The 12,920-nt window shown below is 37.9% G+C and overlaps 1 protein-coding gene across 1 annotated transcript in view; it reads left to right on the plus strand.

The window, feature by feature from the left end:
• Window positions 1-10,023, plus strand: part of LOC129723839 (protein still life, isoform SIF type 1) — a 431,180-nt gene extending 421,157 nt beyond the window's left edge. The window contains exon 34 of the mRNA XM_055678300.1: window positions 6,898-10,023. Coding sequence (XP_055534275.1) covers window positions 6,898-6,986 — 89 coding nt within the window. The 3' untranslated portion in view covers window positions 6,987-10,023. The remainder of the gene's footprint in view (window positions 1-6,897) is intronic.
• The last annotated feature ends 2,897 nt before the right edge of the window (window positions 10,024-12,920 follow it).

Genomic DNA, 12,920 nt, shown 5'->3' on the forward strand with positions numbered 1-12,920 from the left:
AGAAAGGCAAAAAGCCGGAAAATTGCCCGAAAAAAACCCTTCAGACCCGGAAACTTCGAGATTTGGAATAGTGATTCTATAAACTCCTAGTTTATAGACCGTACCAGAAAGTATGGGCACACTTTCAAATAACTGAATAATGGGTATTTTGATTACTGAGTTCAACTTTGATTATGCAAACATTTTCTTTAATACAGTCTTTTACAAATGCAGTGCCGTTTCAATTTTATCACGGTCAAAAAAACATCCTCCCCTGAATCCAACGAAACGTTGGGCTTGATGAAATGATAAAAATCAGATTTTTTTGTTAGATTTCCATGCTGTTAAAAAAAATACTAACCTCCATCGTTTCCCCAAATCCACAGTCTCGCTAGATTCACTGAAAAGTATTTTTTTGACCGCGATAAAATCGAAACAGCACTTTACTGCTCTATGCTGTTTCTCATCATTTACTGTATCCAATATGGCGGACTGTTTCCTCTGATGGCCTTCATAAGGTTCTACACAGACACTCTTTCGAAGTGGCCACTTGGTCCAGGCCTTTTTCAATTTTTCTATTGTAAATGTCTCAATTGAGCGTTTTTCCAAGAAATTTGGTGGATTCATGTGCTTTGGCACAAAAGTGACCTCGTTGTCCTCAAACCACATCTGAGTGACTTTCCCATAGTGGCAGGATGTCAAATCAGGCCTAAACACTACTGAGCCTGCATGATGACGAATCAGGGGCAGCAATTTCTTTCACAAGCATTCTTTAATGCATGTTTCAGTGTTCACAGTATCAGTTGTAACGAAGGGCTGCGAAAATTTACCACACTTAAATATTGCTTGCCATATTATAGCCTTTTTTCCTAATTTTCTGGGTGTAAATAGACGTCTTCTCTCTCAAGGGTTTTTTTCCCGTACCCCGTAGAACTGTGGTATTGGCAAAGTTTTACAGTCCAGTTTCACGTAGGTCTAATCATCCATTATAATACAGGTATCATTTTTCAAAATGGTCGTGAAATAATTCCATGGAAACGTCGCTTTTTCCATTTTCACTTTAGTGTTATGACTCTCATAATAACACAGATTTCGAGGCAGGTGTCACTTCGCGACGTTTTTTTCACTAACGTGTGTTCCGTAATACGGCACATGTAAAATTCACTTCACTCGGATTGCATCGTGAAGTGACTCCCGTAATAAGCACCACTGTTGAATGTACGATAGAAGTTTTTAGCAAGTTGATGTCAACTCAACCATGTATAGCTTTGTTTTCTTCAAGTTAACCCGTAAAGACCCGGGACGGAACTTGTTTTTTGACAATGCTCGTTCTCAGCACTGGAACGGCCGATTTGGGAAAACTTGGAATTTTATTCAAGAAGAATAGTTGCTCTAAGCTATTCTAGCATGCACAGATTTAGAGAAAAATGAGTTTGAATTCACTAAAGTACGAGTTCCTATGAAAACTTGATTTTCTCCAAATCTGTGCATGCTAGAAAAAATCTTTCTTTGGATTCAGAAGACGTTACTCTTAAAATATAGAGCTTGAAAATTGAAGAGCTAAGTTGAAACCTACCGTGGGAGACTGAGAAAATCAGGTTTCCATGAAAATACGTACTTACTATGTTTGCATGTTAAAATAAATATTTCATCGCGTATGGATTCAGGAGACCTTACCGCAAAAATGTAGAGCTTGAAATCTAAAAAACGGGTTTGTTGTTTAAATTTTTATAAAAAAACGTAGTTTTGTGATTTTGTACTGAAATAATTTGGAAACTCCAAAATTCACTCTTACATACCATATTTCATCCACCTGACATGATTTGATACATGGAGCAATTGATACATATGAAAATTTCCAGTGTTTGCTCAATCTGTTTGAAAAGTTAGAAAAAAAACACAGACATATTTGCGTCTCACAAAAACGGGGAGGGGTCCAGAGGGATGGCACCTTTACCAAAACTTAGAGCTAATATTCTCCTTGAATAAAATTCTAAGTTTTCCCAAATCGGCCGTTCCAGTGCTGAGAACGAGCATTTTCAAGAAACAAGTTCCGTCCCGGGTCTTTACGGGTTAATACCAATAAATGATGCGCCTAATGCCTTGTTCAGACTACGCCGCATATCACCTGATATCGCCAGATGATATCGGATATCGCTTCAGGTGTTCACACTACAGTCAGATGATATGGTTTGACATTTGGCCCTGACACAAGTAAAAGAGATTTTTAAGGCTGTTCGCACCTATGCGAATTCTTATTTGCAATTGTCAATTTATGTGTGGAAACAAAAGCAAAAATATTTCCCTCTTCACTTTCGCAAGTAAAAACCAAACCGATATCAACAGAGTCGTCAGGGCCATTTGCATTGGTAATCGAAAAGAGAAGAAAACAAAAACAGGTCAAACCAAAAACAAGACAACAAGAGCAATGCAATAAAAAAGAGATGCCAGCTAATTGGCTCGCGCCAACGCGAACTCTCCTATGAAGTTGTCAAAATGTGCGGGATAAAAAACACAAAAGTATTTTCTTCCTTCTCACTCGCATGCAACGCGAATTGCGAAACTTGTAAGGTTGCGTCAAATGTCTTTTGGCCGGGTTGCCAACTGCTGCATATCTGGTTTTTATTGGTTTTCGAACATGATATCCGCAATATCATGTAGCCGAGGTGATATCCGATGACAGCTCGGTTGTATGGGAAATCAGGTAATATGGATGGTGATATGGCCTCGATAGCACGAATCACCTGAAATCAGGTGATATGCGGTGTAGTGTGAACGGGGTATAACGTTTCCAACTCTGGATTGCAACCTTACCTACAACGAAACGGTTACAAACTCTTGACAATGGCTAACACAACCCCCGGAAACAGAACCTATTGAATATACAGAGATTAGTGAATCACAAATACTCGTGCATAACATTTAACATGTAGTAAACATAGTCAACCAAACAGCAAACGCAAAACTAACATGTATTAATGTCTTATATAAACAATTTACTAATAGAAACAAAACAGATGGTCAATGAAATATACATTCAACAGAAAATACAAACCAGTACTCAGATTATTGAACACTATACAACATTTATATAGATCCTGCAACCGACAAACAAATACCTTCCTCATATAATACATAGAAAAGAAAGAAAATGCAAACAAACAAACAAAATCTATTAACTAACAATTGATACAGGTGAGTTTATCGCATATTGAAAAAAAATAAATACAGCAGCCTAGATAAACAAACTTGAACGAATGAAATGTTTTCCTCATAAACTACCAAATCGGCCACAGACGGATGGATTTATGCTAGGGCAGATGTTGATACTTAATGATAGTCAATAACCCTACTACACAAATACTGCTACTACTACTACTACTACTACCACTACTACTACTACTACTACTACCATTACTATTACTTCCATTACCGCTAGTGTTATCATCAGAACTCAACTCATGATTCTGGTTGATTCTTCGCCAGCGACTTTTACTTTACTAGCAAACAGTTTAAACTCCAAGACAGCGATATACAGAAGCTACGAATGACACCTGACCTTTGACAAATAGTTTCTTCACTTTACTTTTCTCAAATGGATGCTACGGAGCTGTATCATAGATGTTAAAGTTGGAGCGCAGAGAGAGAAAAATATAATACAAAAAAAAATATAAACAATATTTTATATAAAAGTTGTGATTTTGTGCCAATTAACGTATAAGCAACGTTCTTATATTACTAGTATATTATTACCGATTTTAAACAGACATAACTGATTATAGATCTATATTGAATTTGATAGACAGCGGAAGCACGAAATCATGAACGAAGAAGTTCGTTGTTTATACCGAAGTAACAGAACATTAACATTGAACAGAAAAAAAAATGAATATATTTCAAACTTCATCCGTAAACAATCCTTAATTTGGTGATATTAGTAAAGAGATCAAAGTGTTATTTTTGGCAATGGATGCCACTTAGCGAAAAAGGATGTAATATTTCTACTCGTAAGCACCGAAACGAAGCCTATATTTAAAAGTCAGAGAGTGAAACGGGAGTAAAAGAGCGCTATCTAGATACATTTTTGAGCTATATTTTGTGTTCCCAGGAAAAACTCTTCCATTTTCAACCAGAGAAGCGGGTATGGCAAAATTAAATGATAAAGCAAAGATGAAGCACCTTTTTAAAATCGTTCGTGATTTTTCATACTTTCACATTTTGTATTCGATCTAATCGTAACACGTATCGTACAGCACATTGTATACCGTTTTCTTAGTAATTCATATAGTAGAAGAACAAAAACTCTGAACCTGTAGTACATTCATTGCGAAACAACATTGTATGACATTCATGCAATTTTAAGGCATACCTTAACTTAATCTTAGGAAACATTAAGTTCGCTTGCGTTGCCTTCCAGCGGAACAGAAAGGATATTGAATGCTCTCTTTACCCCAACTCTCACTAAGTAGTAACAAGATGAAAGCGCGTTCTAGTCGAAAACCTCCTCGAAATGGGCTTACCCGGTAATTAGTGCAAAGTGTCGAATGGTTAACACACCTTTTTTGGTTTTTGTTTTCCACCGTTCCACGTAGACTCTACGAGTTTTTTTCCACTCGAAGGTGGCGCACAGAAGAAGCCACGCTCCGATTGATCCTGCCTAAATCTGCCCCAATCACCACTGCTCTGACCCTCTTGTAATTATACCACTAGAAACAAAATTAATTTCCCCTCGCACCAACAAAAAATCACATTTCTCAACACCCCAACATCACTTGAAGATTTTTCTTTGGTTTCGTGTGACGTTGCTTTGTTAAACGATTGTGTTTGATTTCTCGATTTTGATGTAGTTTTCGTTTTATTTTTGCATTGTTCGAATAGGCATTAACAGTGTATCAGTTTGGTTTGGTTGTTTTCTTTTTTGTAGTTGTGTGAAAACGTGCTTTTTATGGTATAACGAAAACAAAAACAAGTGTAAATTATTCCATTGAGGAAAGAAGATAAAATTAATCAAAAGATTGCATGAAACCTACAGTCTTATAATGTGTTCTGCATAGTATAAGAACACTAGACAAGTTTACGCATTCTGACCTTAGCGTAAATGATTAAGTATTAATAGGTATTTGCCCAGGTGCCGTACTTAGTTTAAGTTTTTTTGGCATAAGCGTACCGGAGACGCGACTGCCGAGATATCAATTCTTACACCCAAATCTATATAATTAGCTTTACACTAGGATATGTAGTAGTTAAAACTTAAGGTTGTCTTAGGACTATAAAGCGGTATTTTTGTCCCCAAGTGCCCTCGATGTTGTTTTTGTTGGAATATAATAGAAGTTTCGCGTGTGTGATTTTCTAAGTCGTGTTTTAAGTTTTAAATTGATTTTGATGCGGAAAATTCGCCGGAAAAAAAATACATAGGAAGAAACCAAAGGGCGCAGTTGAGAGTTCTTATTTTTTTACCTGTTTTTGTTCGAATTCTTGTTGAGAAGTATCTTATTTAAATTTGCAATTACTTCTGAAGATGCTTTCGGTAATGCCGGTAATACATTTTGTATGGCAAAACGAAAGTTAAAAACAAAAAATCTTGTTTTTACTTTTTTTTGTTTTAGTACAGACTAGCAGACGTAACACTGGAAACTAGCCCCATCGCAACAAATAATAATATTTCAGATTTCCGTTGAAATAACAGTCGTCGCGCCCCATCTGGGACGTTGTCATGCTATCTCACACATTGTTTGAGGTTCCCGATTTGACACACGCACGTACACTAGCGCTGCTGTCGAAAAACAAGAAGCGCAGCAAATGGTGCTAGTGTTACTCACGTAAACTACTGCTATCGAGTGACCGATGATTTTTTGAAAATTTGTAAAAAGTTATGTCTGTTAGCCTGCGGTGTTAGATAACTTGACTCAGTCATATTTACAAACAACTTAGAAGTCAGTTTGCACCTTCTTATAGTGAGATGCATACGTGGAAGCTAGTTTAAATAAGTAAACTCGTCACAAATTCTACGATTTTGTAATCTGCATGAGGTTGAAAGCTGTTCACGTCATTTTCGGATGATAAAATGGTAAAGTGGCGCATATCATCTGTGGCAATTGTGCCAAAGTTCGCGGAGACTTGGCCAAAATGCAGCAAAAAATTGTATTTTCCTGTTAATACCAGTTAGTTATCAACAACGAGTACGATTTTTAAAACACTAGGAAATATAGTTAACCTCCCTAGCTAGTACACAGGTGATAATAGTGTAGTTTGTTGATTATTTATAGCTGACTTTGTAGAATCATTAACTGTAGAACGTATTGAGTATTCCGTACCTTGTAGTATTTTTATAATTTTATGTCTATATTTTCCTTTGAATTTTCATCAGGTTAGCTCGTTGCTTTGTTTGATTGTTGATATACTTTGGTGGAACGTGTGTTATACCGTTTGATCAGCCGTAAGAAAAAAAAACACCGGCACACTCAAAAAGTAAAAGAATAATGAGGATTCGATAGCTACGGAGGACATAACCAAGTGTGACAAGTATAAAGCTGGAACTTTTTATGCAATCGAAACATGAAATCTTTCCGTAATCAAGCTTTGATCTTTCTGTACCAGTATCACATAATTGGAACTCGTAATTGGCATTTAGTAACAAAGATTAAGCGTTCAACATAAGGATAAGCACAATTTCATAATTTTTATTCGTTATAGCTCGATATCGGTATACTGAATAAAACTGTACTACATTTGACAATGATTTGACAAACCACATGATGATGGTATTATAATTTCTATTGTTTCGTTTAAAAAGCACTGTGAAAGTCTAATTTCCCTCCAATCTTCTTGGTTCACCTCACTCTCTGTCATCCAATTGGATTTTCCACAATGCAAATTGATTAAATCTGGCCATTTTTACTTTTTCTTGTTTAATTGTAGGATCCCCGGTGTGGAAGCCTAGAGACATGATTAGGTTAGGTGATGCCCAGTCTTCTTCGACCGCACGTAAAGATGATTCTAGCAAGTAAACAGATAAGAACAGCCAATGATGCTTTCTAGCAAAGTTTTCCCAGTAGACAGCAAAACATAACAATACATTTACGGGGTTTCGATTAGCAACGCGTTGCACCGGCGGGGCTAAACTGGCAACACGCGCCTTTAACCTGCCACAGAAAAATAAAGTTACCGGAGGCTTAACTTTTGCTGACTACTGAGCGGATTTTGTAGTCATCCAACAAAATGCCCGGAAATGATTGCACGTAGGGTTGGAAGTCAGCTCATTATAATTTGTTTTTTTTTTTTTACTGTCCTTCTCCGACCGAGGGTTAATATTCGAAAGTGGGCGATTTCCCGACAGGAATCAATATTGTTATAAAAAAAAAAAACTTACGCATTCAATGACTGAACGCGATGAGGCAAAGCAACATATGGAAAACTTCCGAATCTAGTAAAAAACATAATGCAAATTACATAGAAAAGTGAATTTTTATGAAAAAGAGCAAACTTTAGTGATAATTTCTAATTACACGATGTAGTTAAGTATATGCAAGTTTATGATTATTATTATTATTATTAAAAACTGAGAGAATAGAAATACTAATCACAAAGACACACTCACATACACAATGACAGAAACTGTAGTAAATGAATGTCAGTTAAATCATATTCTCGATACCAATTATGAAATACAGTTGTTTATTTTACTTTGTATTTCTGGTACTTTTAAAAAACACAGAAATGAAGAAAATCTTGCAGCTATATTAGCAGTAACTGAACTTTTACCGCTAATATGAAGTACGAACAGTAGAGCGAACACATGACTCTATTCGATTGTGAATTCCTATATACCATTAATTTCGAGTCATACAAGTTATTAGACAAAATGCAGTTAGAAATAAAATATGAAACATACAAGAAAGGGAATTGAATTTTATAAATCGTAAAACACATTGTACACGTTTAAACCCCTCTAGACGAGACTAATCATCTGCCAAAGCTGGCACATTATCATTTATGTAGGATGAAGAGAGAAGCGATTACATGATTTTCTGTTTTCATCCTTCGAACGAACGATTAAGAAGAGAAATTTCGATAATCACTATCAATTAAAGTAGTTAATTAAAGATTCTTCCTTAATTGGTTCAAGAAATTTTTCTATAAATCTAGCGGTTTTAGATACAATTGAGAATAAAACAATAACACACAAATAAAAAACAACAAGTATACCTTGAATAAAGGACTAGAACTTTCCCTGAGTGCTTTCCGAAATTTTTAAGCACTAATCAACACTAAAAATATTGATTCCCCAACACAAAAAGTCGAAATGGCTAGGAAAAGAAATGAACAGCTAAACAACAACAAAACACACAAATAATGGTGTAATTTAGGAAAAGTCCTGTAACCCTGCAAAAGCCATAGTTAAAAACACGAATATTTCCTTTTACATAAAACTGAACTAAGCCAAGTAAAAAAAATCAAACAAAACCAGACAACTGCACGCGTTCTTTCCCTCACAGAAGTATTTATAAAAATATACATACGACAAAACCCATTATTGAAATTTGAAAAAAAAATAAAATAAAACAATAACGAGGAGGAGACAAAATTTTTAATACATCCAATAAAGAAAAGTAATACATAAACACGCAGTACCATTTCAAGACACCCGGAATGCGCGCGATAACATCACGCGGAACTTCCTCACCCGTTTACGAAACTAATCTAGTGATTTCCTAGTTTTACCAGTTCCAAATCATGTTACGCACGTCTTCATCAGCACGAGTGAAGGCTACCAAAGTATTTATTCAATTGCGTTCCCTTCCCTACCCGGTCCTGCTGAGGCTAGTTTTAAAACAGTTCGATCGAATAACGGTAAACAATAGGAATTTACATCTAGAGCAAAATGGAGGCGAAATTCGATGTCGTTGAGTTAAGTGTGGTTTGTTTTAGCTAGTGAATGAAGATGAGATTGCGAAGAATGTAGTTCCCACGTGACTTTATAATTTTAGACTTCCGAATGTGAAAAAAATCCATGTTCACCTACGTTAACAAACTAATCACATACTTTCCTGAACAAAAGAAAAAAACTGAGACCGGAAGGCGATGTGAGTCGAACAGTGATTACATTAGGAATACATTTAACAAAATTCTTATAAGAAAACAAAGAAAAACAAATTATCGCGAAAAAAAATTGTTAATCAATCAATAATCTATGGTTATCATACACAGAAAAACAACAACCACACAACTTTATAAACAAACCAAAATAAAATACAATTCAGTGGATCTTTTTATGGAGTAAGCCTAACGAACGTTCAGAATATGGTTCTTCATTACATCAGTAAACTCCTTCTTTGCCACGTAAGGCACGAATAAAAAACCAACACACGTACACAAACACGGCGAAACACACACGAATACTTTGAAACACTACCTATCCTAATTAATCACTCTACTGTATGAACACGACACCCAAAAAGCAAACAAAAACACGTCGAAATGACGACTAAAGTAAAAAAAATCTCCAAAGCCCTTTTTGGTTAGATTAACCGCTATGAATACGAATGCAACTACAGAAAGAGGGAAGAAAAACTAAATTGTGCCAATTAATTAAAGATGAGACAAAACGCAAAAACGCATTGTTTGACGTTTGAATGAAAAAAAAATAAAAAGAGGAGTAGAACCTTCATAGAGCCACGGATCTGCTGCCCACAGACAGTCCCGAGAATGAGGAATGATGTTGTTACCCAATTGAATGTGACAGCCAAACTTGCAAAGTTACTTTTTTTCAATTGGTGCAAAAGTGGAAAAGTTGCCCCGAACGGGATTGAAGCCAACAGATGACAAATCGATATGATCCGGTTGGTGAAACAAGCGATAACGATCGTACCGAAAGAACAATGCGTGTAGACATGATGATTATGATAATGATATTAATGATTATGATGAAGATGATGATGATGAAGAAAATGGTGACGAGAGAAACTAATTCTTGTTTATTTGTTTTGTAACTTTTTGAGATGTCTAAGTATTCAATAAATAAAGATAATTATACACAAACACTAACATCGTTTCTTATTTGTAAACTATGGAGAACGAAATGACGTCAAATTTGATTAAAGGGAACGCATATTTTTTATCTCAGTGAACTGACATAAAACTGACAGCAACCAACAGTTGGCAAAACCGACACCACGCACAAATTTATCCACAACATGCAGATGTTTGGAAATTTATTAGACGTCCCCATTCAGTTCGGTCTATGGCTGCAGCCAGCTAGCCATGTTGTCTGCGTAGGCCTCGCAGGTCATGTTCCACTTGATCGAGCCACCTTGCTTGCTTCATTCCAGTCGGGTAGTTATTGAGAACCCTCACCGGTTCCTTATACGATATGCCCAGCCCACCGTAGTCTCAGGATTTTCACCGTTTGTGATTCTCTCAGCAGCTGATGCAACTCGTGGTTCATCCCCTTTCGCCATGATCCATCTTCCATCTGCACTCAACCACAGGTGATACGCAGCACCTTCCGTTCTAGAACCCCAAGGTCGCGCTGGTCCTCCACCAGTATGGCCCAAGTTTTGTAGCCGCAGAGGACTTCCGGTCTGGTCTGTATCTTAGTCATACGGCATAGAATTTGGCGATAGTCAACGGCATAGAATTTGTACCTTGTAGGCAGCGTTCAACAACAGCAGTAGTTGCAACAGTCCAGGCTGTCGCCCTTTTTGTGGAAGGGGCACACGGTACCCTCTATGCACTCCTTCGGTACTATGTCCTCCTGACAAATCTTGGCAATAACCCAGTGTAGCGCCTTAATCAGTACTTCGCCACTGTGTTTCAGGGAAATTGGTCAACTCCGGCTACTTTAGGTCGGGAGCTGGTATACTGTCGTCATCCACGCGTACACCAAGAACCACAGACACTTCTTCGTCATCCTCTGCTGCATTGCCGTCAAGGTGCTCGACGTGGTGCTGCTTCCATATTTCAATCACCTCAAACGTATTTGTGAGAAGAGGCAGTCATCCAGGCACCTCGAATATCCCTTCCGTTCTACCTGAGCGTTTAAATCATCAAAGAAGACCTCAGCGTCCCATTACGGATAGCTATCATATCTTTGCTCTAGCTGCGTATGTAACAGAAAGAGAAAGAAGTTCTCGTCGTCGGGTCTTCCTTCGTGCGGGCAGTGCACGTTTATGATGCTGTAGTTCAAGAACCGGCCCCTAATTCTCAACCTACACATCCTCGCACTGGTCGGCGCATCCTACCAAGCACTATGAAGCCGGCCCAGTCGCTCGATGTCCGCTTTACCATACCTACTGTCCCGACCAACACATTTTCTTGAGCACTATGATTTCGAAGTTGAGTAGTGATCGCGCCACAGCCGTGAAAGTATAACGATCATCAGTTTCATATACCGAGTTTATTTCGTCACCTACCGTGAGGTGTCCTAATTCTGCGAACTTCGTATCAAAATGTTGATGCCGTTTAGCAAAAAAGGAAATATAAGCAGAAAGTTGACAGTTAATGTATAGGAAATCTCTTCCAAAGATCATTTTTGAAAATCTGCTTTTAATTGATATTTTTTAACATTTCAATATGAAGTGCGCAGAATTAAGGGCGCCTTACGGTAGACCTGTGTCGATGGGTTCAAATCATATTTATTTCTTCGATATTTAAAACGTTTGGTCGCAGACAGACGTCCAAGCAAGAACAACATTGATCAAAATTTCCGTGTAAATTTTCAAAGTAAATTGCGTTATAAATCACTTGTACACTAGCGCCGCCTGGTGACCTTATCGCTACAATACATTTTTTTTCGCTGGTGTACGAGGCTGGCGGTACTGGTAGCGCTATCTGGCTACGGATTGCTACTACAAAAAACTTTACACAAGTTTGGAACTCAGCTTGGACGTCTGTCTGCGGTTTGGTGTTTGGCGGGGTGGCTTGTTGGGCCTTCCCCAACCCCCTGTCTCGCGGGGGTATATCGTGTTAGCACTGTTGGTTTACGCGCCAATGATCGCATCGCAACCTGTCACTTAGCTATTGTCCGATGACAACATTGCCCAGGCAACGCCAAACAGCTGTGTCCATACTCCAGCTGGTAGTCTATTGTGATCGTATGACTCGTAGAGGCGTGAGATAACGCTTGTTAGAGCCGAAGCTAAGTTTGACGCTTCTTCCAAGTTGCTAACTCACCATTTGAAGTCCAGAGTTTTTGAAATACAGATTGTTATTTTCTATGAAGCACTTTATGTTTTGCCTTTCTCCTAGAAAGGTATAGCAATCACTGGCAAAACCGAAGGTATCAAAGTGCTCCAGAGGGCCGAATGGCATACATCGCTCAACTCAGTTCGACGAGCTTAGCATTTTCTGTATGTGTGTGTGTATGTGCAACTTTACAATCTCACTAGATTTTCTCAGAGATGGACCGATTTTCATAAAATTACTCTCAAATGAAAGGTCCAGCCCTAGAAAACCATTTTTAATTTTTTTGTATTCGGATTTTCAGTTTGTATGTTATTTAACAAAACGTGAAAATCACGAAGGTTCATTATCTCAGAAACTACACAACCGATTTTAACAAAATTGGCTTGAAATGAACGGCCCGTCACCTTGCTTCAGACCATCTAACGTCACAAACGCGTCCGAAAATTCACCCGCTGTCCTGACGCATGATGTGAAACCGTCAAGCGTCACACGGAACAGTTTAATTAGTTCTGTTGGGAAACCATGTTCTAGCATTATTTGCCAAAGCTCGTTGCGTTTCACTGTGTCGTACACCGCCTTAAAGTCAATAAACAGATGATGCGTCTGCAAGTTATGTTCTCGAAACTTGTCGAGAATCTGTCTCAAGGTAAACATCTGGTCCGTTGTAGATCGCCCCACTCGAAAACCGCATTGGTATTCTCCAACAAAGGCTTCCTGCAACGGCCTCAGTCGCTGGAACAGGATACGGGAGAGAATTT

This window comes from Wyeomyia smithii, chromosome 2, assembly GCF_029784165.1.
Source record: "Wyeomyia smithii strain HCP4-BCI-WySm-NY-G18 chromosome 2, ASM2978416v1, whole genome shotgun sequence".
NCBI classification, from domain to species: Eukaryota; Metazoa; Arthropoda; class Insecta; order Diptera; family Culicidae; genus Wyeomyia; species Wyeomyia smithii.